The 26,560-nt window shown below is 44.5% G+C and overlaps 1 protein-coding gene across 1 annotated transcript in view; it reads left to right on the forward strand.

Moving 5' to 3' along the window:
- Positions 1-26,560, forward strand: part of SLC24A2 (solute carrier family 24 member 2) — a 239,198-nt gene that overhangs the window by 163,393 nt on the left and 49,245 nt on the right. The window contains exon 5 of the mRNA XM_087869614.1: positions 13,440-13,490. Within this exon, the coding sequence (XP_087725740.1) occupies positions 13,440-13,490 (51 nt within the window). The remainder of the gene's footprint in view (positions 1-13,439; positions 13,491-26,560) is intronic.

Genomic DNA, 26,560 nt, shown 5'->3' on the forward strand with positions numbered 1-26,560 from the left:
ACGGGGGCAAGCGCTGCAAACGCGTTTTGATTTTACCGACGACTGCCCGTAAATGGGTGTTGATACATAAATACCATCTGTGATATGAGAGCATTCAAAGGTATTTTCTTCCAAATGAAACACTAAAGACATCTCTGCTGGCTTAATGAACAGCCGGGCTTAGCGCTCAATGGAGAGCAGGTTGGATAACTTGCGTTCAGTTAGGTGACAGTTTGCTGGGACAGGAGCCAAAACTGCCCAGTTTGACCCTCGCGTCTGGAATGTGCGCTGTGCGGCGCGCTCACCTCTGGGTGTTGATCACGTTGGAAACACTCAAACTCAAGCTGCTGTCAGGGTCTCTTTCTCTCTGACCCCACCACATCAGATCCCCCAAACGTGTCCTCCTCACCTGGGCCATTACAAAGGATTCCCTCACCCCACACGCAACTGTCCAGGTGGTCTAGGGGCTCGAGTGAGACTATGTGATATCCATGCACACGTGTGTGCACGCACGCTCACAGATACGCATTCACACACACAGCAGGAGTCAGGCAAGATTGTTGTTCATATAAAGCGTATGGGCCTCCAGGGGATTGGTTTCTTATTTTGTGTGGGGATTCGTGGATTCCTTCACTCATTCATGCACAAAACACATTCCTGCTGCAAGCTGATGTGAGTGTGAGTGACTGCTCCGTTGGGAAGGATTTTTCTTTACAAGTCCCCACTAGAGCGAAGTCTCTGGGGGAGACAGTAGCCAGTGTGCATCCCAGACTGGTCCACTTCCTGAAAACCAGTTTAAACAATGTTGCTGCATCTGAGCTTCCGGATGCTGCTGCGGTAACCCACACGGCTACTTCCGGGGCGGGGCTTTCTCTTCTTGGTCTTAATCCCAAACAACCGATAGCCAAGGCAGCTTGGCTTCAATGCGTTGGCCTTCAGGCCAGAACAACCATCATTGCCAGGAGTTCAAAATCATAGTGAGTCAGTTTCATTACAGAAAACTCTTGGTGATGAAAATACTCCTCTGCCATTTCTGAAAAAAACCTTGTCCAGTGATTCACCTTCCTTTCTATGCACCACATTTCCATTGATGACGCGACAGGTCATGCAGCGTTCCTTGTTAGGAAAAGTTACAAACTCTTTTCTAGACCTCAGGAGTGTACCCCATCTTCTTAATGCTAGTGAGGATTAGAAAATGAGGAGCCGACCCTTGGAGCGTTAAGGTAGCATCAGGCGCTATGCCTATGGAGATGGGCTCTCTCCCCTGCTGGACGCATTCATGGGGGCCTCTTCCCATCCGACTTAGAGGAGGAGGAGCGTGGTGTAGTTGTTAGACTCGATGTGAAGCCAACCACCGTGGTCCCAAACCCAGCTCTGCCACTTACTTGCTGCACGACCCCGGGCACATTATTTAGCTTCTCTCTACCTTGGCTTCCTCTTTTGTAAAACAGGGAAGATAATAATATCACTCTCTTCGGCCTATTAAGTATACTGATTACAGTGCTATTCTTAGAGCTCGCAGAACGTTGCCTGGCACATCATTAGTTCTGTGTAGATATTTGTCAAATAAATTGCTTTCAGTTGTTCTTTTTTTTTTCTTGCAATCACTATATTTTCAGATACTCCTCAGTAATTCAGTAGTAAGCTGTTGAATTATCTTTTCTATATTTTCCCTTAAAAAGAAACCTATTTGCTATGTGCCAATTTTTTAGATCCTGTTATACGTATGCTATCTAGAACATCACATGGGAACTGTTCTTTTTGGCAGTCTGGCCTTTACTGGAGTAAAAGTTATCATGAGGCTGTATGGTTGTAGTTTATGTGTTTACAAAGTCTCCCTATCCATTGTACAAGAAGGAAATCGGGTGACATGGTACTTAATTCACTTCCTTCCAGAAAGTCCTGATTTTATCTGGGGTTCATAGCCTTCAGATGTTCAGCAAACAAACAAAAAAAATTCCTCTTTCTAACATATTGATAAAAATCTGGAAAAGCAATTACTGTACTAATTTTTTCGTCCTGCAGAGACATCGTTAGGCCGCCATTTACATACATGGGGATTAGAAGGTCCTGCCGTGGTTGACCTCCTCTGACATCATCAGATCTCTGGTTCGCTGGCAGGCATTTGCTATTTGATCTAAGATGTATAATGGACTGTTTACAAAACATGTCTTAATCTTCTACCCTATCTTCACATCTGGACTTTAAGCTCACTTGTAGAGAGAGTACCACGTTATACAATATGGCATTTAAGTAGGAGTAATGGTAAATGGATTTACACTTAGATGAAATTTAGAGGATTGCATGACTATTCTTTCCACTTTAAATGTGATCCTTTCAGTTCTTCATAATTTGGGGTGATTGTTTCTGTTGTGGTTTCTGTTGTGGTAGGGACCCAAGTAATCAGTAAAATGACATCCTGGACAAGACTGAAGTTCATAATTATAAGGATAGTTTTTACTTTTAATTTCCTTCCACATTAGTGGCATTAACTTCCTGCCTTTCTCACAGTCTTTTTTTCCCTTCGCAAATTTCGCTCTCATCCCTTGCCTTTTACCCCGCTGTAGATGGCTGGAGTGTTTAGTTTTGTTTTTTAGTTTCACTGCTTTTCCTCTCTTCCCCTAGGATGCTTTTCTTGTGTGTTTTTCTGATACTGTTTGATGCTCAGTAGATCATAGGGTAGAAACTCAGCTGTGCTGACCCAGTGGCTGGATATAATTTAGCACTTATTCTCTCTGCCTGGCGAATACCACTGCATCCAGCCAGGCTGCAAGATGGGATCCCGGAGAACATCCAAGTTGTTCTCTAGCCAGCATGCAGTATCCATCGCTCTGCACCAGTGTTTTTTTCCACCTCCATTTCCAAGATATGGCGCCATTTTGTCTTCTGTATGCCAGGGACTCTACTGATGGGGCCTGCACATGACGTAAATCCTCCTACTTTACAGAGGCAATGAAAAGTATCCCAAGGGTTGAGGCTACGGACATCTTCCTCCCTGCAGAGACGCTGCAAACAGAATAGTTGAAACTGCAGGGTTAGAACATTAAAATGGAAGGAACCATAGGCATCAGTACCAAAGGCAACTAGGCTGAAGAAGATCAACAGTGCACTATTAAATAGAGCTCGAATTCAATTCAGCAGCATTTGAACACCTCCAGAGTGCCAGGAACTCTGCTGGGTGCTGAAATTAACAAAATGAGTAAGATGATTCTTTGCCCTCTAGGGCAAAAAGCAAATAGGTTAGGGTACATTTGATGAGCACACAACAAAAGTATGTACTTGGAACAGACACACAGGGGGACCTGACTCCCACCAGGGATGGGGGCCATTCAGGGATGCTGCCTGCAGGAGGGAAACTCAGAACTGGGTTCTGAAGGATCGAATAAACTAGGAGACCTAATAAAAGTCCAACATAAAAAGTGCAGGATTCAGAGCTATCGTATTTTGATTTTGTGTTTTGAAAGCATTACCCTGGAAAGTATGAAAGATAGGTGAGAGGTGCTGGGAGTAGACAGTAGGAGGTGAGAAAGATCAGGAATTGAGAGTTCAAATAAGATTATGGCAAGAGCCTTGGACTAAGGCAGGGGCAGTGGAAATAGAGCAGAAAAGATGGAATTGAGGATGTTTAGGGGTGGAACTGATAGGGCTTCCTGACTGGTTGGGATGTGGGTGTGGCTTATGATGTGGAAGCATCAGCACCATCTGGGGCCCCACCCTGTGGATCTTGGTCACATGTAATATAGCCAAGCTCCTATGTCTATGAAAGAAAATGGTGGGCCTATGTAGACATACCACCCCCTAAGTCCTTTTTTAAAAAAGGAGTCTGGGGGAGGGGGGCAGGAAAAGGGAATGGAATGTTTTGCCACTTTAAAGACTGAGTAACATATGTGTCAGTATCCCGCACCCCAAATTTGATAAGACTTAACCAGGAAGTACATTTTGCTTGATTTCATAAACATAATCTTTCAATTTCCAGAAATGCAAAAATGTGCCCAAGATGTTAGAAGATGTCATTAGTGAAAATGTTAGCTTCCTAACCCCTTACCCATGCAGAAAAAAATTTATCAAAAACATGTTTTAGAACCTTGCTATTAGAAGAGGTCAGACAGATTTTCTGAAAATAAGAAATAAATTCCAAATGTTATACGAATGGTACCTGATACTCTGTGTTCTTCGCTATTCAAACTATAGTTTTTCAGTCTCTTTGACAGTATCATTTTCTCCCTGGAGACTGCAGCTGAAAAAGAAGACACTAGAAAAAGTATTGAATATTCAGCCAAAGTAGATACCTACAGAGACAATTATAATGACAATCACTGGACTAACAAACGTTTATTGAGTACTTACTATGTGCCAGACACTATGTTAAGCATTTTATATAAATTAACTCATTTAATTTTCACATCAGTACTATGAGATAGAAACTTCTTTTGTAACCATTTTACAGATAAAGACACGGAAAGTTAGGGTAGTTAAATAATTTGCCTAAGGACACAAGAGAAGCAATCGATGGAGCCATGTTCAAATCCAGATTTTTTGGACCCCAGAACTCACTCTCTTAACCATTGAACAATACTTTGCTAAGCAGTTGAAGTCCCTTTTGAGATTTCCTTTTGAAAATCAAAATTCAGAAGATCACTATATTCTCTTTCCCCGAGTTGTACATTCCTTAAACAATGCCAACAGTTTCCATATACTTGATGTCAGATTACACGAAAGACTATGACATTCATAGACTTCCTTTGGCATGAAGTAATTGGTCATTATTTTTGTCATTCTTCTCCTTTTACCTGTTTCTCCTCTAATATAAGTTTTTGAGAAGGATGTTCTCATGCTAGGTCACTCACTGTGACTTATCATGTTAGCCTGGATACCCAGCACTCACTGGGCTTTTGCAATCATAGATTGATGGCTCCCATTGATGGAGCACTTCCAATGTCCCAGGCATCGAGTGAATTCCCTTACAACAACACAATAGGGAGTACTAGAATTAGCCCCATTGCAGCTGAATAAACTAAGGAGTATCTTACTACAAAGTCACGTATCTAATAAGAATTAAAGTCTGGATTAGAATCCACATCCATTGACTCTAAAACTTATATTGTGCTACAAGATCTCCATGTTCTGCATCCTGGTGAGATCTCTTGATACCAGGTTCACTCTGATTTTGTAAAGATCAGAAGAATGCTATCCATTTGAAGGAAAACCAATAGAAGCCTTAAAGCCATAATAAAACCTACTGTATGTTTAATGAATACTATGTGTCAGTTACATGTTAAGTACCTGTAGTCCTCACCACAACCCTACAAGACAACTATTATTGTTCCCATTTTACAGAAGTGCAAGAACGGAGTATCGGAGAGGTTAAGTAACATGCCCAAGGTGTCGTGGCTAGTACGCGACAGACCCAGTTGTCAAGTCAAGGTCCGCAGGGCTCCAAACTATAGATGATACAGCTATTATGCTCTATCATAATAGAGCTTTTCTCTATCCCTTTGGAGAGAAAAACATTTTGACAGAAGATCAGTATTTAAAATTATGTTAAGGTTGTTACTGGGATTTTTAATTACACAGTTAAAAGGGTACTCATAAAAGCCCAGGAGATCTTTTCTTAGCTGCACTGTTTTGGGATTCTCCTGCCTAGGTTGCTCACTGTTTTTCTTTAAAAATCCTTCCCAGAAACCTGCTTTGCTCTGTCCTGTACGCTCTCCCACCCCCAGCCCACCTCAGAAGGAAAGCAACAGAACAGTACATCCAAGTCCCGTTTTTCTTGCTTGATCATCCAGAGCATGTAAATTACAGTGAAATACAGCCTGAGTCAGCTCCTCACAGGACAGAAATCAGTAACCATTGACATTGCTAAGCAACACCACAGAGGAGCAAGGCTGCAAATTAGGTGACAAATTTATAAGAAGTCGGAGTATCTGGGGACTCACTTGGGTATTTCATTATGAACCATCTGGCTGATCCGCAGTGATGACCACACATTATTGTTCACTGTTCGCGGATGATAATTCCCAAGTAATTATACGGCACCTCCCTCTGTGGTCCTAACTTACCTCTCAGAACCTCCCACTGCATTTTTCATAATCCAGATAGTTCCTTGCAAGATAATTGGGAACAGTTACACCTAATGGGCAGCTTTCATTCCTTCCCAAGATAAGATTTGAAACAAAACAAAACAAAACCATTCCGCTGCCTTGTGTGAAGGCAGAGCTGGCTGGGCAAGAACACGCATAAGGACGGATTTCGTCACGGGATCCTAGCAGCTCCGTGGGCCTGACATGGGCTCCACCTTGGTGGTCCCAGAGGAGCCTGAGGTGATCAGATTCAATTAGTTCCTAAGCCAGAGATGAGCAGACTGTGGTACTTACACCAGGTGAAATCTATGAGCTTCGAGAGAGATGAAGGAAGTGAGTCCGAGTCCTTGACCCTCTGGAGAAGGATTGCCTAGCAGGGATCCCTCCCAGTTCCAATAGCCAAGCTGGTCTCATTTGTTCACTCATTCATCCAACTAATAGCTATAAGAAAGTTAGACCACGCAACCTGATTTTAAACCAAAGATTACAAATCAATGAGCCAAATATGACCCAGATGGTGTTTTGTTGTTGTTGTTGTTGTTGTTTTCTTAGAAAGGGGGGCGGTGGGTGGAATCTCAAGCAGCCTCCCCACCGAGCATAGAGTCTGACTCGGGGATCGATCTCACGACCCTGAGATCATGAGCTGAACCGATATCAAGAGTCAGACACTTGACCGACTGAGCCACCCAGGTGCCCCTCCAGGTGGTGTTTTTTTTCATTTGAATTCATCGCCAGCATTTAAAAAGCAGAGGTTTTCACATAAAAATCCAGATTTCAGGCTTCCCTTGAATAATCAGCAGGTTGTCAACACTGTACCCACTTTTCCTCGTGGAGCTGGAGGTATGTGGCCGCTGCCCATTTTTAGGCATGCACTCTCCAGGTGTCCCTGATCACACCTCTCCCTGTCCTTGTCTCCAGCCCACTCTGCTCCCCTCCCTACCTGGCACCAGGGCTTCATTTGTGCCTTGTCAGAGTGCTTTCTGTGCTCCAGACACTGGGCCAGATGCTGGGGACTGTTCTGACTCCAGATTTGGCCAGTGATGTAATGTCAGTGTTGGTTGGGAACCGGGGCCTCAGAATGATGTCAGCAGGTGGACAAAAAACAAGGAAAGCAGAGTGGAGGGTGACAGAAATATCAGCAGTGACATACCAGTGGGTCTAGGTTTGCCAGAAGCCTGAAAAGGAAGAGTATTTCACGAAGGGGTAGATTCAGAAGGCATGAAAATCAGGTGATGAATTTCTGAGCGGTCTGTTCAGAAATCCTCCTTGAAACTCAGTAGCCGACGGAAGACGACATACCAGCTCGGCCCTTTATTTGCATTTGTCCAGTTCTTGCCTGGCGTCCAAAAGCCTAAGTTAAGTGAGAGGTTTTCATCTTGCAGAAGAAAAAGAAGTACTCATTAGCTTAGAAAGGGAAGAGTCAGATGTCAAAGAACTCCATAGAGCAAAAGCCTCTCGATAACACCTTGTGTGTGACATCTATCTATGGCCACATGTGGGGTGCCACTGTCCCTGGGCAAGCGTGTACACGTTAGGAGCCTCTTAGGGAAGCTTACCACGTGAACATCATCCCCTCCCCCCCAACAGAATGGTAAGCAGAAGCTTCGGCAGTGAGTCAGTACTCTGAAAGCTCCTTTTGAGTGAGAATTTGAAGGTTAAAATATTCCTTTCCTTCTGACTTGAGTAGGAAGTGAGGACTCATCGTTGTTTCCTCGTTTAACCTCAGTCTCCCCAAGATTATTTTAAGTTAAAAGAGTTACCGGCATTGGCATGAATTTGATATGGAAAAATAAGGACCAAAGAAAGCCTTGTAATGGGAAGCAATTAATTGTGGCGGCTCGCGCAGCCTTTTTTGAGGTGACGTGAAACCAATACACTGAGCTGTATCGGAAAACACCTTTTAACTCAGTATTTGTACTTCCTTCTGATGCAAGTTTTTCACATGAGGCAAAAACAAGAGAAAAAAAAATAAGGTTGGATATGCTGCAAAAAATTTAAAAATTATATAGATCTACAAATATAAATGCTACATGTATCTTGGGGAGTGGGATGGGAAATTATAAATACTCAACTGTCATACCCCCCACTCACAACATTTCAGTATCAAAATAAATTCACCAATTAAAGAAAAAAAAAACCACCTCAGGCTAAAACTGCAACACGTGGTTCTGGAAGTTAGCCAGGGCCAGCCTTTCCCTGAACTGAAAGCTTTCTCTTTAGACAGATTTCCTTGTGTTTAAGGGAAGACGTCTGGGAGGGGGAAGGGGGGCTGTTGTTGATTTGCACAAGGCAGTATAGATATTGACATTGGTGCCCACCCGCAGAGATAATCAGAGTTTGAATAGGATTCAGCAGCCTCCCGCTAGGCTGAGTTGATGTCATGCTGGACCTTTGGCAGACAATGAAGAGGGGGTACCAGTTACTAAGGATGTCTATGCCATCCAGATGCAAAGTGCTTTATATACCTGTCCTTATCTTATCCTCCAAAAACCCTCCTGGGAATAGATATTTATTGTTCTTGTCCCCATTTGATTTTTTTAAAGATTTATTTGTTTTAGAGAGAAGAGAGAGAGCATGAGTGGGGGGAGGGGCAGCGGGAGAGGGAGAGAAAATCCTCACGCAGACTCCCCGCTGAGTGTGGAACCCAACGCGGGGCTCGATCCCAGGACACCAAGATCATGACCTCAGCCAAAATCAAGAGTCGGACACTCAACTGACTGAGCCACCCAGGTGCCCCTGTTCTTGTCCCCATTTTAACTGAAGAAGAGATTGAGGCTCAGAGAGGATCACCCAGCTCATAAATGGTAGAGCCACTATGAATCAGCCATCTTGTCCACCTCACTCAGAAGCATTCTTAACCTTGATAATGATCTCATGGTACCAACAGTCAAGAAGCTTCAGGCATCCGTATCTGCCTTCCTGACTTTAGCTTCTAGGGAAGTTTAACAAACCACAGCATCCTAAACGTCACTGTCATTTGAGAGCTGCGCACGGATGTTCTTTAAGAAACGTGAGCGTGTGATAAGAGGAAAGCACTGTTCTGGGTTCTGTTGGAAGAGTTCTAAGAGGAAGAGGGTCTCTGCCTCCCACATGCGGACAACCTAGTTGGAGAGACAGGCTTGTGTGCAAAATTAGAAGGGCAGGTGCCTAGGTCCCAAGTGTCCAGACAGATGAAGGGTCACGTGCTATCCCAATGGGTACGGTCCCTGTTGTGACATTTCCCATAGATCTGAAGAGTAGAAGGGGACTGATGAAGACATTTCTTTTCCATGCCCCAATGTGGCAGAATAGGCTTTATTGTTCAGCAACAAATATCGATTTAAAACCTCTTTAAGTAGTGTTGAATTTGCTTGAACAGACCTGTGTAAAATACCAAATTCCCTAACTGCTCTGCTCCATGTCCCATGGGTTCTCCTTCGCACTTCTTAATGGTGCTTACAGTAGTGAAGCTGCCCCTTACTGATGGCTTAGTGGATGTTCTTGTCTCATCTACTCCTTACCACAACTTTATGGGATTGATACAGTTAATGCCCCTTGCAGCTGAGGCCACCGGGGCTGAGAGAGGTCAAGCAATTTGCTCAAAGTCACACAGCTAATAAGTGGCAGGCCATGGATTCAGGCCTACCCCTCTGATTTCAAAGCCCATGTCCTTAACTTCCATCTGCTACTGAAAATAATCCTTCCATGAGTTGACATAATCCACTATCTGCACACACCTTCTTGATAGGTAAGGCAACTGTACCGAGAGACTACCTTTTATATTGAGAAAGCCTTAAGTTTTAGGTCTTCCATATTGAGTGCAAACCTGTATCAAAAATGAAGAAGCTCTTTGACTTAAAAAACAAAGGAGTAATCATTTTGTTTTCCTAGCAGTTAACACTTAAGTAATCAATACTTGTTCTCACTGATTTCTCTCCCTCTATTTTTTATTCCAATACAATGAACCCAGCATAGATGCTGTTATTGACCTTCTGTTTCATGTATCAGAATCTCGGGGCCTGAAAAGTGAGAAATCACTTTTCTCCGGCTGCTGTCTGGGGAGATTTGCTGAAAAGGGGGTTGAGAATGGCAAAGGCCTCAAACATGGAGCTGAGAAAGTCGGTGTTGGAAGGAGAAATCCGTATCCACACCGTTCTGAAGGAGGAGATTAGGAGCCCAAAACACCAGCTCTTATTCACAGATTTCTTTGAGACAGAAGATAAGACCCTTCCCTTGACTTGCCAGTCATGAACTATGGACAGGAATCGGGAGGTACGTTAAAGCAGGTTGTTATGTTGGAAGACCTGGAAAGAAGTGGACGGAGGAATTGACAAAAGGCTCTAACTGTCCTAGAGATCTGGGAGCGTGGATGCCTGTGGCTGCAATTGTCCAGAGAGCGCGAAAGTAGGTGTGGCCACCGTGACAGGCAGCATTCACCATCGGCCTGCAGGCTCAACTCCAACACCAACCACTGGGTTCTGGAATTTTCCCTGAGGCTGTGTGGGCTTCTTAGAGAAAGGTTACAGTGAAGAGACACCAGGATGGTAGTCACTGGTGATTCGTCCCTCTTGCGATCCTAGCTGTCTGTTGCTCAGTTGGTAGAACGGGTGTTGCTAGTTGGGATTAAACAGCCCTCTCTTGAATTCCCTCACTTCCTCCTATCCCAAAGAAACAGCTTGGGTGAGACCCACTTGGAATCCTAATCCAATGGTGTCATGGTACCTTGGTTAGTCTCTGTGGGGAGTGTGCTGACTGGAGGCCATTCCCCCTTGCAGGTGAGTCCTTATTCATGCCTCTCAGGCCCTCTCAGCCACAATGGCCGAAACCACTCTCCATGAGGCATCCGTGGTCTGTGGGACACCAGCCAGGGGCGTGCTGTGCTCTGGCTGACGTGTGCATGTGGTGTTCATGCTGGTCACCTGTCACACCCCTCTTCCTTCACCCTGACGCCCTCGTTCAGGAATGAGAACCACCAGCTCTTGGAGACGCACCCCACTGACCCCAGGATGCTGCCCTGACCACCTGAGAGCATGGGAACACTGAGCCCAGCATCTCACCATCGTGTCACGGTGTGCGTCAAAGACAATTCTAGCAGGCTGGTTTCCTTCCTGTTCTTTTCTGCCTTTGCTCTAGTAAGCAACGAACATGATTCCCTTCACCCGGGCAGACGCTCTTCTCTCGCCCTCCTTCCTCCCTGTGCTTCGGGGTGCTACGTCACCTGTTGTCACTTGGCTCTTCACTACACTTACTCCCTCTCTGCCACCATCTTTAACCTCATTTTTGGTCTACTCCATTGAGTTCTTATCCCTCTGTCCCATTCATCCAAGGAAGCAGCTAAGAAACGATCTGGACATTGCCACAGCAGCGGCAGCGTGAGTCTTGTCAGACACTAACAGTTCCCATTTCGACTGTGTAAAAATAAAACAATTGAGGAATGTGTTTGTATTTATTTATACCTGATTCCACAAGAGATGGGGTAAAAAATAATCACACGTGCCACAAGCACATGTTTGACAGTTTGTAATTGATCCATGAAAACAGGTGTGTGCCTATGGAGAGGTTGCCTCTAAAAAGATCCGTAGAATTGTGATACTGGATCTTTCCTGTAGAGAATATGGTTTACATCCCACTTTGCAAACCCAGAGCCACCCACGTTCTGTTTCCTGAGCAAATAGTTGAGAATACCAGCTGCTTATGCTACTGCTTTACCGCAAGGGAAGAGGAGAGGCTACAAAAAAAAAATTAGTTGGCTGATATAATTCATGCACTTAACTATAAGATTTTACATGCACACACACACACACACACACGTGCATATATTTTATGTAAAGCTGCCATTAACATGTGTTTAATATTTATGAAGGTATTTAGATCATTTAAGAATTCCAAGCTTGTGCAATGTCGTATGTATAATAGACTACTGTTCTTAAAATACCCAGAAAAAAAAAAATCATATTCCACTGAAGGCAATCCCCAGAAGTCATTAAAAAGACTTTCTTGTTATTTACACAAAATTCAATTTCTTATTGCAGTACTTGCACCTTTTGTCACGTATCTAACAAAACAAAAGTAGGCAGGTTTGTGCAGAACGATAAGGATTAGGGGATTTTTCTCCTTAAGGCTTAATTTTGCATCGGAGTGTTAAAATAGATTTAGTAAAATTTTAGGCAAAATGGAGAAAGAATACACACACATTATATATATGTATCTATATATAACATTTATAATGTGTAATATACATATAAAATAGACTATTATTGTCTTTTAAGCTAGATCCCTCATCTTGCACACAAAACCCATCCATTATTAGTTGATTCATCTGTGGATTTTCATGGACTTCCCAAGTTAATGAGCCAGGGAGGCATTCTGTGCCATCACAGGATTATCTCTCGAGTCTAATTAATTTCTTGAGGTTTATTGGGAGAGTGTTGTTATGACCAGGAAAAATATTTTTAACCTGCTCACAAATGTTGCTTAAAACAATCTGGAATTTTCAGATGAACAAGAATAAAAGTTTCTATTTTAGACCTGAAGTAAGACAACAGCCACAGTGCATCCCGGCCTCCTCTCCTCCCCAACCCCAGCTGACTCAGCACCCCCAGCTGCGCTTTCTGCCCGTGGGGTCCTCGGGCCCATGACCACGGAGCCCTGTGGCGATCGGCGCACAGGAGGGGCTGCTGGTAGCCTCCTACCCCCTGCCATCTAAGGAGCAGCAGGCGACGACACCTCAGTCCGGGAGACGTGACTGCTCTGTCCCCTGCCTGAGCCAGGTGGCTTCCCTCTTTCTCCCAGAGCGCTCTGCACCCTTTCGCAGCTCTTCTCAGCATGCTGTGCTCATGGTATTCACTGTTTTCTGTCTACAACACGAGCTAAGAGTGAAAGGGGAGTCTAGAAGCTGGTTTTGCATTTCGGGTTTTCCCAGGTAGCCTCCTTGATCTCTTGGAAGTGGTTCTGTTGGAGAGGAGCCGTGAAAGGAAGCTCTGGGCCCGTGGCTCCCTGGCCGGGAGTGCCAGGCTGCAAGCCCCCCGGGGCCCGGACATTGTCCTTGATCAACCCTTTCTCTTAGAGCGTCACCTCTATACAAATGACAGGGCCAGCCTAGACCCGGTGTGAATTCTCTTGCCAAGTCCTCTGTTTCATCAGATGTGAAAATAACCGTGTCCTCTTCTGTCATGCAGGGCACATCCTACCCCCAGTAGAATAATATATTTTAAGTGATTTCTGAAAATGGGCCGTGAAAGCTGTCTGCCACATGGGCCCATGTTTGCACATCTCTATATAGTTACGATTGCGGGATTTGACAGTATAACTCTGAATCTGATTAATTAAGAATGTGTAAAAACAAAGCTCTTACATTGCAGCTCGTTCCTTATCTTTGTGTCTTTTACTGTGATGTTGTAGAACTTGGATCATATGGAAAACTAAAATATTATGACACAATGACTGAAGAAGGTAAGAATGATTTTAGAATTGTATGCATTGGCTTTTTTTTTTTTTTTTTTTCCCATTTATGGTGTCTGGTGCTTGCCCATTTTTTTTTTTTTTTCATCTCCTTTTCCTCTTTGCATGACTTCGGTGACATTGTGTGATTTATTATTCTTTCCACGTTTCGTCTAGTTTTTGCCATTGTGTTTATTTGGGATTGGAGACGTGCAATACCATGGGTGATCATGTTATTCCATTCAGATGATCCAAACCATCTCACTTGTGTAACACGCTCAGAGAAATGGTGTCAGCAACGTCAGCACAAGCACACACCCACTGGGTCAGCATTATTTCCTGCACATGCTCACAACACCACATAGGAACACACCCAACCAATAGTCTTCTTCTAATAGTCCCTGAATTTCCGAGGGGCTGGGTGTTCCCATCTATACAAAAGAAGGAGTGATGGAAGGTACTCCTCCACCCGAAACCATCTGGAGACCTGCTTCTGATGCAGAGGGCTGTGGGCTCCCGTCCTCAGCCCCCGCAGACCCCGTGCCCTCATCCAAGAGCATTAGTCTAAGAAGCCAGGGCCGCAGTTGCGGCCCACGGACCTGAATTCACTGGGGGTTCACACTCTATGAGATTAAGCGTATCATTTCAACCATTTCCCCTGAGTAATTGAAGTCTGGCAGAGATTTATTTTTAAATGAATTTACTGATGAACTCCAGGCACTATCCCAGAGCACAGACTTGACCCAATGAAAATCACTTCTCTTGAAATAAGTTCACCATGGAAGAGCGATTTGAAAATTCTACTTTCTTGCGAAGGGAGTTATCCTATCACCCCAGCCCCCATTTCGCCCCACGTGTACCTCCACCTTGTGAATCAGAAACCATATTTGTCACCCCAAAGAGAACATTTGGGGATTTCATGTGATTTTTTACACTGACTCTGACAAGTAATCCAAAGGTAGCCTAGAAGGAGAATCAGCTAATTTTGTCTTTCAAAATGAGAGAAACTCCCAAATGCGTTGCATATCCTGTTTTCAGCTTCTAGTATTTCTAAGTTGCCTTAGCTTGCCAAAGAGCCCCGAGTTGCTTTGCATCCAAGAAGCGAACATCTGACAGCCCTTGGTAAGAGGAAGCCCCTTCTCCGCCTCCCCCACGACTCTGGCTTCAGTACAGCATCCAGGCCCTCCCCTGTTGCTCTTGCTGTGCTCTCAGTTAAGCATGCTTCTAAAGCAGCAGACCACGATGGGGATCTCAGACTGGGCCCCGTTATGGCCCAGGACCCTCCCAAGAACCTGGGGAATTGAAAGCCACCAGGGACGGAAAGCTACCATGAGAATAAGCGTCCTACCACCGAGAGGATAGAAAGAGCAATCCAGAACTTAAAGGAAGGCTCTTGTTCCAGCTCTCATTTTTATTCCGTGTCTTCAGACCACTTCGAGTTTTACTGGTGGTTGGCTTGAGAAGCTAAAGCTTTGGGACTCACTGACTTTGTAATTTGATCGAGCCTCCGGACATCTCGCTAGCCCCCAGCCTCTGATTCGTGGCTCGGGCAGCAAGTGGGTCTGTTAGCTTCCACCTGACCTGTCACGACCCTCCACTTTCTCTCTTTACTCCTTCCTGTCCTCTGCCTTCCATCCTTACTTTTCCATTGTGAGGGCAGCTTCCGCCTCCCTGTTGCCTTAGGAGCCCCATATCCCCCTTATGCTGCTCCTTTCCTGCCTCTTTCCACATCCATTTGAGCAAAGTTGCCACCCGAGCACTCCCTTTCTCAGCCCCCCTAAACCAGACAGCTCAAGATCGCACAAAGATGCACAAACGATGAGTCCACTTGAGAACAGCCGGGCTTTCTGGGCAGGAAAACAAGGGCGAAATCATGTCTGGAAGGAAGATCGTGGCTGGCCCTTAGCAAGGCTGGGAAATTGTGTTTGGGGGCCCCCCCCCATGAGCCCCCTTTCACATTTCTTATACTTCCCTTTCCCATCCCTTCTTGCATATCCCCTTGTGTCCCGTTCCTAGCCAAACATTCATCCCTCCTACAGTCATAGCGAATCATAGCTAAGGCAGCATTTGTAAATTGTGTTCTAGGATGTCCTGGTTTCATAGGATGTCACTAGGAATTTTGCAACAACCCAGAAAGAAAAAAAAAGTAAGTCTGATTCCATAGTTTCCTAAGTGGAAGAGCTTCTGAGTTAAGTTAAATAGTTGTGTTTCCCATGTGATGCACGCAGCTATTTGCTGCAGCTCAGAGGAAGGCAGAAAGATGGATGCAGTCCGCAGTATTTCTAGACTTCTCTGATCAGAGGACTCTCTCTTCCAGGGGGCTTCTTGCGGGACTGTTTTGAAAATGCTAATGAAGGGTGCTCTCCTTCCCCTGGAATAGGAACCTCTGAAAGATTAAAAATAAGCATTCTCCACACGTAGCCATCCCTCGCAGGCACCCACAGAAAGGATGCTTGGGAAGTGGAGGTCTTTCTCCAGCCGCCTAGATCACACAACAGGCCAGGCCGGGCTTACCCCTAACTCTGGGATTCTGTCTCAAAATCTCAAAGCCAGCTCAGTAACAAGGCCACAGCCACGCGTGACTTCTTCAAACCCCCGAGGGCCTCTCTCTTCCCATCAAAAATAAGAACGATGATCGGTGCCTCGTCCATGTCGTACAACTGAAGGAGGTGTCCTACAGAGGATGTTTGGGGCAGTCACCGTGGGCTCGCTGGCCTTCAGGAAGTACCGCGCTCCGTGTGAAGCATCTCTTTTCACACTCTGAGAGCTGTGACTAGCTCTTGAGCAGGGCTTTATTGTAATTGCCCGTATGACTAGTCATCCTTTGTAGCCCTTTCCAGAAAATTCTCTGGATGTGACGTGAGGTCAGCTACTTGAAATGAGGGCCTGTTTTTTTTTTCTTTTCCCCTCAAGTGGAACAAATGGAAAGATGGATTCTCTATGCCACCCCACCTCTTAAGAGGAATTGAGTGATGATTTCCTAAATATAGACAATTGCCCTGCACATATTCAGCTCATGATTTTAAGCGCCTGCTATATGCAAATTATTTTGCCAGGTGCTTTGGGGAAATGCGAGATTGAAAGGTGAGCAATTTGCCCCCGCAGGACTTACAGACAGGGAGAGAAATACAACACAGTAAGCAAGCTCTGAGCCACCAGGAAGAAAGTGGTAGGTACCATGGGTATTTGGAAGAAGATGACAGGCTACACAGAAAGAGGAAGGATTGTTTTCAACAGGGGGATAGATTTAGTGGAGAAAGTGAACTGGGCCCCAAGGACCAGTAAATATTGGGTACACCGGGGAAAGAGGAATGGTAAGTTCTGACCTACCAGACTGAGAAAGGGATCAAAGAATGAGAGCACACCAACCTTTATGGGGTGTCTCTCACCTGCCAGGCGCAGTGCTGTGGGCTTTGTATGTTCCATGTCATTTAATCCTTACGACCACACGAGGTGGGCTCGTGTCAAGATGAGAAAGCCAAAGCTCTAAGACGTATTTTATTCGATGAGGAAACTAAGTCTCAGAAAAGCAAAGCATTTGGCTCTGGGACTCGGGGGTAGTAAGTGGAGACTTGGGACCTGAACTGAGGACTGTGGCATGCCCAAGCCCTGCCCTCTCGGCACCACTGTGCTTTGCTGCCCCAGGCGGGTAGAAGGAGCTGGACAGTTCAAGTTGGTGTTGGTAGAAGGAGCGGGAAGAAATGCTTGATGGAGACCAATCAGGGGAAAGGTTTAAACCACAGACTTAGAATGAGGGCATCGTAGAGTGAGCAACAAGGAGTTACTCAAAAAAACATGCCCCTACTTGAACACTCCACCATAAAAAAGTTATTTTAATAAAACAATATACTCATTCTCAGACACTGGACAAAATCATGACATTTTTATAAAATGCATCCTTGACCTCAGAGCCCTTTCCCTACCTCCATCCCTCCCTCATCTTCAGGCGCCTTAGGACCTAAACTGTAAGAACAGCTCCCTGGGCCACACCCAACCTCCTCCCCACCCCAAGCTAATCAGAATCTTATTCACTCCTTCATTCATTCCCTAATGCATTTACGCAACAACACTTAGTACGTACCAGGCACTAGACTGGGCTCAGGGCTAATTAAAGACAACCCTTCTCCTCACACTCTAGTGGGGGACACGGGCCACGAGATGAGTGGTGTGATGGACAGACCCAGGGTGCAGGGGGAGCCCAGCAGAAGGCATCATGTTCAACCTTGGGAAATGAGGGCAGGCTTCTCAGAGAGGTGATGTCTCCATGGACTCATTCCTGCATCCCAAGATGATGACAGTCTTATCGGCCACCTGATACTAACGTGTTCACTTAATAGTAACAGAGCACGTGCTCTGTATGACCCATTTTGCTAGACTTGCTAGATTACTAAGGCTTACTCCTCCCAAGGACTGTGTTTCTTTCTACAACAAGATGTTTCCGGGGATGTGAACAAATTCTTCTAGAAGTGCTCTTTTGATGACCTCGGACCCTTCTGCCTGGGCAGCCATCCTCTCATCTCCTCCTGCAGTAAGACTGCATATTCTTGGAAGGGCGATCTCCAACTTTTATTTCAAGCTAATAACCCATAGTTTCTTTCTCATCTGCAAATACCCAAATTACATACCATTCTCATTCTGGAAAATTCTTAATAAATTAATAACCCGTAGGTTCTTTCTCTTCTGCAAATACCCAAATTACATACCATTCTCATTCAGGAAAATTCTCAACAAATTGAACTTGACTTCCTTACTGAACTTACTCTAAATGAAAGTGTAGAAAGCTAGTTCAAAAGAAAACAAACATCTGTGATAGAACAGATGAATTAAAAGGAGAAGAGACTTTTCCACCAATCACATTCTATAGAACTACGAATTTTTACTCTTTGGAGACAAACATTCATAGAGATATGTAGAGGGTAGGTAGACAGAAAACCTGACTAATATTTTGCAAAGAAGCAATGTATGGGGAAAGCTACCTGCAATGTACTGTCTTAAACTCATTGCCACTTAAGAATAGCCATTTCCAGGAAAAAATTTCTCCATCATCTAAAAAGTCTTTGTTCATTTGCATAAGAAAAGAAGATATAAAACGTTGTAATGTCAAGGGCAAAAATGACCTTTTCCTTAATGAAATTAAGGATTCTGCTTCATGGCAACTAATAGCCCCTTTATCAAGCTGAAAAACTGTCTTACCTGAATCATGGGGTCCTCAATTAGGCATGTCGCTGAGTTTTGAAAACCCCCATTATCTCGAAGAAACAAAAGCGCCTTAAGGTCACACAGCCTAGCCAGTCATTTGATGTTCTTAATTGCAGTGAAATAGTTCAGTTCTTTTTCAGGGAGAAATTGAATTTTGGAATACCATTTAACAGTCTTTTTCACTTCCCAAGACGTATCCTCTGAAAATGTCGTCCTACCACAGGTCTTTGGTGTTATCTGTGGCCTTCACATTATATTTTAATCCTTGCCTAGATGGATAAGACTGTGTTATATGCACTCGTATATCAGGCAGGATAGGTTCTGCTATATAAAATAGAAAATCCAAATTAACGGTGGCTTTAGTCAGATGGACGTCAATTTTTGTCTCAAGTAAAAGAGGTCCAGAGGTAGGCTGTACATGGCAGATATGGAAGCTCTACGATCATCCAAGCCCCAGGCTCCTTCCATCTTCTGCTCCACAATCCTAATATATGACTTTCAACCCCAAGGGCACTTCATGGTCCTAGATGGCTGCTGCTAGAGCTCCAGCCATCATGCCTATATTCCAGGAAGGAGGAAGAGCCAGCATGATTTTCCCCTGCTGTTTTGTCTTCTTTTTAAGGAGGCTTCCCTTTTAGTCCTTTTAAGGAGACTCAGATAGGCAACATGGCAATCTCGCCACAAAAGAGAAATATCACTTTTGTATAATTGTATGTTGATGGGGAGGATGGAGAACAGAGCAAGCTATAGGAGCGATGTTGAGAACTCATGTAAAGTTTGAGATGCCAATGAGACATCCAAATAGAGATGTGGGGGAAGCAGTGGAAATGGAGTCTGGATCTTGGGAGAAAGGTCAAGGCTATAGATGCACATGTGGGAATCATACTATAGGTGTTCTTTAAAGCCACAGAACGGGTAAGAATACCTAACTAATCGATAGGGTAGAGGAGGTCAAGTTGGCCCCGAGGACTCCAAAGTTTAGAATCCGGGAAGAAGGGGGAGACCAGGCAAAAAAGACTGGGGTGGCCAGAGAGCCAGGAGAGAATGGCGTCCCAGCAGCCAAGGAATTGTGCCCCAGGAAGACAGGGAAAAGGTGATAGTCTCCATGAGTTGACCAATGAAATCAGAGAATTGTAGTACAAAGATAAGAGTGGTGATGAGATGCTTCAAATTAGGAGTTTGAAAGTGGGGTAGTTCTTGCTAATGATGAAGTCTAGGGCCTAACTGCAAGATTGGGTGGATAAGGTGAACTGGAGGGAAGAGTAGCTGGAGGTGAGCATGTTGGCGTGGTGAGGACCCAAGAGTTGCAGGGCTTACCAATAAAGTCACCAAAGCTGGTGACAGGAGCCATGGTGTAAATAGTGAACTGAGTTCTGATCTCTTCAGGAATGAGGGAAGGGGGTTGAGGAAGTCAGTTGCAGTGGAGGTGGTAGAGGTGGCTTGTGCTTCAAAGAAGGGCGGAGAAATGGTCTAGAAGTAATGAGGAAGGGGGTGGAACGTGGGGCACGAGAGAAAAGGGACCTTCAGGAAACAGCCCAGCTTCAGCTAAAACAGAAGGGCAGAGAGAATATTCAGAGCAGAGATTAAAGACGCAGAGACAGATTTACTGATGGCAGAGGTGGGAGACTGAGTCAGGCCAGGCATTTTCAGAGCCACACGGAAATGAGGGGGTTCTGGACAGTGTTAGATGCCCCAGAGGGTCTGCTCAATTGAACAAGGATGCAAGATGGAATGGGAACAACTACCAATGTGCTACAAATTCTAACGTGGGATTGGCCCCACGGGCAGTTGGCAGTGATAAAATGGGATCTATCTTTCTAGGAGAGGGGAGTTCTGGGGGACCCCCTGAAGTCCAGCTGGGGGTGAGGAAGGTTAAGGAAGGATTAATTCAGAGAGAGAGAGTTCGGCCCAGCACGGGAAGACCATTCCTATAGACATGGCCAAAGATGCAATGGCCTGCCTCAAAAGGCAGGGAGTCCCCCTCCTCTGGAGAAGCCAAGGAAACCTCCTTCAGAAGACCGTTCAGATAATGGACACCTTGATGCCCTTCCAGTCCCACGTCCAAGATTCTGTCCTGGTGTCTTTTACTAACGGCGATGGCACATGTTGGTTTAGAGTCTACTTTTAAGATTAGATCTTTTGAAAACTTGACCCTCTATTTTGGTTAGGCCACCACCAAGACTGTGGGTAGGTGGGCTCCTGGCCACAGCTTCTGAAATAGAAGGCTTGTGTATTATTTGACCCAGTTCAGAGATAAACTGTTGATTAATGTGGCTACATGCACAGCAGATAGGACGTTACATAGTTCCTGTGAAATAGACCTTTAAAAGAACAACAACTATCTTCCCTTTTAGTTGTAGATACAAACTTTTAGCACAGTAGAAAGTCTGGCTGCAAATCAATTTTAATTGTTCCTTTTATGATAAAAGCGTTACACGCACACAGAGGTAAAAAGCCAACACTACCTAAGGAAAGGCAATAAAAGGGAGTCTTCCTTTACCCCAGATTCCACTCATTCCTTAGAATTAACCACGCTTACTGGTTTTTAACATAGGTTCTTTTCTTCTATATGCTCTTCTCTACACTGGCTTTTGTTGGCATATAATGCAGACGTGTCCATATCAGCGCTGCCCTCATTCCTTTTCGTAGCTGCATAGTATTCTACTGCTTGGCTCTTCCATGGGAGGTTTGTTCCCTCAGTCCCCTGTTGATGGACATTTATGAAATTTCTATTTTTTGTGAATTTATCCAGTTACTAGAATGTGACATGAGCCTCTTCTTTGGCCATAGATCAAACTGTACAGAATAGGGACTATATACATATAAAATAAATCCCTAGAAATAGAAATACCAGATCAAAGCATATACACACTTCACATCTTGAAAGATATTGCGCAGTGGCCTTCCAAAGCGATCGCCCCAGTTTGTGCTCCCACCAACGGTGAACAAGAGATCCTCCAACGAATTTAACTAAGTCCTTTGAACGTTGGTTCATCACTGACTTCTGTAAAAAGCAGATCCGCGTTTGTATTGTAACTACCTTTTACTTTTCTTGTTTTAGAACCCTGTTTTTTTTTTTTACCCAAGGTGAGTTAAAGCCATGATATGGTTATGATGGAAGTCTTTCCTCTGTAAAATACATGACAAGGCTATTCCTCCCACACAGAATATCCAATTTCCACTGCAGCATGTGCCCTTCACACCACAAGACTGTTGACATCCCTGAGAATGTCTGAAAAGTACACCGCAAGTTAACTTTCTGCCTTCCAATCACCAAGTGGGGAGCCCCCGTTGTGCACAGACACCATTTCCAATACCATATATGTTTCATTCATCCCAGGTTTATGGTTTAACTCATTCAGTCCAACTTTCCATAACCAGAGGATTTTTCGAGGCACTTGACCAGATGCTCTCTGTAAGGCTGAGCCTTACCCCTCTCCCCCAAAAAATGTACCGACTCACCAGTTATTAACCACATTACTTTTTTAGAGATGTATTCTTCCAAGTATCTCCCTGGGGCTGGATCTTAGGAAGACAGCAGCCTAGTGTGTATAACCAGACTAACCAGCTAGTAACCGCTATCAGATCTGTCAGAAAGACCAAACCAGCTGTGTGGGTAAATCCACGGTCTTCCTGAAAACCAGGACCAAGGAAGTCTAATTAGAATACATCCAGTTTTTCAAACTTCATTGCATCTTATTTTCATGATCTAAACTGTTCAGCAGTAAAAGCAGAAAGATTGGACCTGGCAAGGAAAGGCAGATTTTGCCACATTTCATATGTAGAAGTTGTTAAGTTGCAGCAGAAGGCAAATTGTGGATGCTGCTTTATGTCTCTTTCTGACATCCCTAGAGCTGAAAATGTTAAGTCGCCTTCATTAGTCAAACTTGAATACTATTATTATAAGTTAATGATATCATTTCCCACCCCCGTGAAGCTTTCTCTTAAAAAAAAAAAAAAAAAGTGGGAATCGGTAATACCAGGAGGCTGGCATGTTCAATTACGCATGGTAAGTTTCTCTTTTGATTAAATCTGAAATGAACTGAATCATCTCATTTTAGTCATGGACCACTAAGCCCTCAGGAGCGGTTAGTTAAGAAGTCTCAGCATGTGTGGCACTTCAGTTGCAAACCCCTGCTTCCAGATGAAATTTACAGACACCAGTTTACAAGGTAACATTGAGGATTCAAGAAACTAGGAAGTAGGAACCCAAATTAATTGACAGTTCCCAGACACATGAAATCCAGGCGACAGGAGACGATATACATACATGATCTAGGGGCTGCTACTGAGCGGATGTCAGCCAGATCTAAAGTCTTTCACTTTACATCAAGATAAATAATCGGGTAATATATAGGCTCACCGTGAGAAAGAACTGTTTACGTCCGGTTTTTTATTTACAAGTTAGAGTAACTATTCAATACACATTTATTGAGCACCAACTCTTTGTCAAGTGCTGTGAGCAAATCAAAACTTTGCCCAAGGGGCGCCTGGGTGGCACAGCGGTTAAGCGTCTGCCTTCGGCTCAGGGCGTGATCCCGGCGTTATGGGATCGAGCCCCACATCAGGCTCTTCTGCTATGAGCCTGCTTCTTCCTCTCCCACTCCTCCTGCTTGTGTTCCCTCTCTCACTGGCTGTCTCTATCTCTGTCAAATAAATAAATAAAATCTTTAAAAAAAAAAAAAAAACTTTGCCCAAATGAGTACATTAACGTCACAACCCACTTGCAGAGAGGTACCCAAGATAGGAGCTTTGAAATGTGACTCTGAAGAGATCTTTTGCGCCCCTCAGGTGGTAGTGGGGCTGGATGTAGGAGAGTCTTGAGATCTGAGGCCTGCCCTAGTAAAGTGATTCTTTAGTTGTTTATCTCTTGATGTCTGCAGGGTGCCAAGGATGGGAACAAGAGAAAGACATTCAAACCTTCCATCCGGCAGCCCCTCCCCTGGCTCAGAACTCCGCAGCGGAGATCAGAGAAACCCCTTTGAGAATTTTGTGGGTGTGTATTTGTATCTGTCTAGGAGATAGAAATTTACAGAAAATTAAGTTCCTAAAATAATAAAGCAGGTGACCTAAAATGATAAAGAACATTAGCTCTCCAGCGGTGTGAACCTCAGCTAAGGTCAGTAAATTGGCTCTTTTCCCGAAACACCGGATTCTGCCATTGATCCCCGCTGCAAGTCTTTTGGTTCGTAAGATTCCAATTCTGCAAAACTTGATTAGATCATATATTTTTTAAGAGTCTCAAAATAGACAAATACTAACTGTAAACACTATTAACTTCAGAGGCTTAATCACCACATTAACCAGGAAGAGATCCTGGTGACTTAACCGCACTGTGCTTCTCATCCTTCCTTGTTTCTCTGCCCCCAGAAGGAACATAAGCTATGAGCAGATTTTCATACAGCAAGCACTGTAAGCACCTCACACACACACACACACACACACACACACACACACACTCCCTTTGTCGTTTGTATTAATGTTGTTATATCCATAAACACTTACTAAGGCCCAGCCTAAGACGGAGGCTCTGGGCACCGGATGGGAAATGGCATCCCTATCCTGGAGGGGCTCACCGCTCGCTGGAGAGAGGTCAGGAAAATGCCTCTGAGGCTCTGTGACAGCCAGTATGATAGGAGTGTCAGTGCTGTGATAAAGGAAAGCACCAGGGTGCCTGCCAGCCCAGGAAAGGGATTCAGGGAAAGCTTCCTAAAAGATGAGATGCTTTCGAGCATTCTTAAAAGGAGTAAGACAAGCAAATAATAAGCGTGGGGCATTCCAAGCCACGAGAAGCTTAACTTAAAAACTGGGAGACCAGCTAAGAGACTGTAATCAGCATCCAGGCTGGAAACATTGGACCTAAGGTGTTCAAAGGTAGACTCAGAAGGAGTTGGCAACTCACTGAATGTGGGGTGTGAGGGGGATCTCTAAGATGGCCGGAAAACACTGGGAGTGAGGAAATCACCAATAGAAAATGCAAGCAGATGGGCACATTCCCAGGAAGAAGACGACGTGTGGGAGTGTGGGGCATGTTGAGTTTAACTGTCAAAGGGGCTTCCAAGTGAAGTGTTCGGAAGTCCATTAGAGAAGAGGTTCGGAGCCAGAGATCTGAATTTGGGACTCACCGATATTCAGGGGAAGGTCCATTGGGTTCTTTGGGAGAATGTGGGGCATGGGGGACAGGGAGCAAGGAGAGAGCCTGGGGAACAGTGGCTTAAGTGTCACTCTCAGGAGTCCTGGAAAAATCGGAGTAGACTTCAAGGACAGAGGTGAAGAATATCAGATGCATTGAGAGACCCAGTGATGTAGAGGCCGAAAGCGGCTGAGGGTGGATTCAGTGGAGGGATGCTGCCGAAGGCCGGATGCAGAGTGAAGAAGTGAACAAGGGAGCCCTAAGGATTCAGAGGCACCAGCATAGACAGACCCTTCCAGAGGCTTGGCTGTGAAGGGAAGGCTAGAGAAGAGTCCTCATAGGCTAGAGAGGACACCTAAAGCCAAGAGGAAGGTTCCCAGTGGAGAGACCTAACCAGGATTATATGCTGAGGGGACAAGGAAGTATTGAAGATTCACGATGAGTGAGTAGGCAAAGTCCCTGTAGGGGCAAAGAAATTGGAATAAAGGACAATGTATCAATCTTTAAGAGATCAACTTTTGAAAAGCATTGGAAATCTTCCAAAATACTTATGAAAGCACTCCACGTTTCCAATGATAAGGTGACCCTGCCAGGGGAGATGATACACTCAATTCACATGCGGACAGATCCACTCTTTATGGGTGATTCTAAAGGTCATTCTTATGGGAAATTATTTTTTAAACCTTAATAAGGAAATCTGGCTGCTCCATTTCATTACATGATGGCCGCCAGTCTTGAGAAACAATTATGTATATATTCTCATTAATTACAGAAACTAGTCCTATGATTACGGCTATACAAATACAATTAAATTATGTTGATTACCCTTATTATATGGTTCATTCACAGAATATTTACTAAAGACATTGTACAAAATATTACGATACTGGTTTAATTTCCATTAGTATCAATGTAGTCATAATTGGTTTTACATGATGCTTCACAAAAATTAGAAAAAATAATTTAGAGGTTGTACTTCAAAAATAGATACAAGAATAAATAAACTCTGTTCTTGACCCTTTTGCTTAAGGTGAAAGTGCTCGCAATGTTTTGCTTTTAAGAATAAAATCAGGGGGCACCTGGCTGGCTCAGTCGGTAGAGCATGCGACTCTTAGGATCATGAGTTCAAGTCCCATTTTGGGCACAGAACTTACTTAAAACAACAACAACAACAGCAAAACAATAAAAGTCAGGCCAGATCCTATTAGATGAATAAGCTGTCCCATGAGGACAGTTTAGAGAATGAAGAGGAGCTGATTCCTTCAAGCTGCTAAATTGTAACTTGTATCTTGGAACTTTCACTATTCTGTGAATTTCCACACCCTTCGGAGAATGCCCCCTCCATCATGAATCTTAAGTCCTTGCTTTTTGGCTCTCTGGCTCTCGGCTATGACTCTACAGGGCACCAGCTAGATTTATTTTGTTCACCGAACCCTGCCTGCTACACAGCGCAGGCTCGGTTAATATTTGCAGAGCGGAAGATTGTTCCTGACTTGCACCCACTTTTGAAAGCAAAGCTCACACTTCCGAAGAGAGCTGACATAGGGAGAACTTCACTGGAATTCAGTGAGTGCCCACGATGTGCCAAGCACGATTCTAACATGCTTATTGAGGGACACAAGATGGCGAGAGAAGGTCCCTTCCCCAGAGAAGCCTGCTGTCTGATGGGAAAGCAGGTCTGTGGGCAGCAAACTGGAATCAGGGCTGTGATGGGGTATAATCAAAGTGCCATCGGAGTGATGGATTTCCA

This window comes from Ursus americanus, chromosome 18, assembly GCF_024610735.1.
Source record: "Ursus americanus isolate L20-20 chromosome 18, mUrsAme1.1.p, whole genome shotgun sequence".
In the NCBI taxonomy this organism is placed as follows: domain Eukaryota; kingdom Metazoa; phylum Chordata; class Mammalia; order Carnivora; family Ursidae; genus Ursus; species Ursus americanus.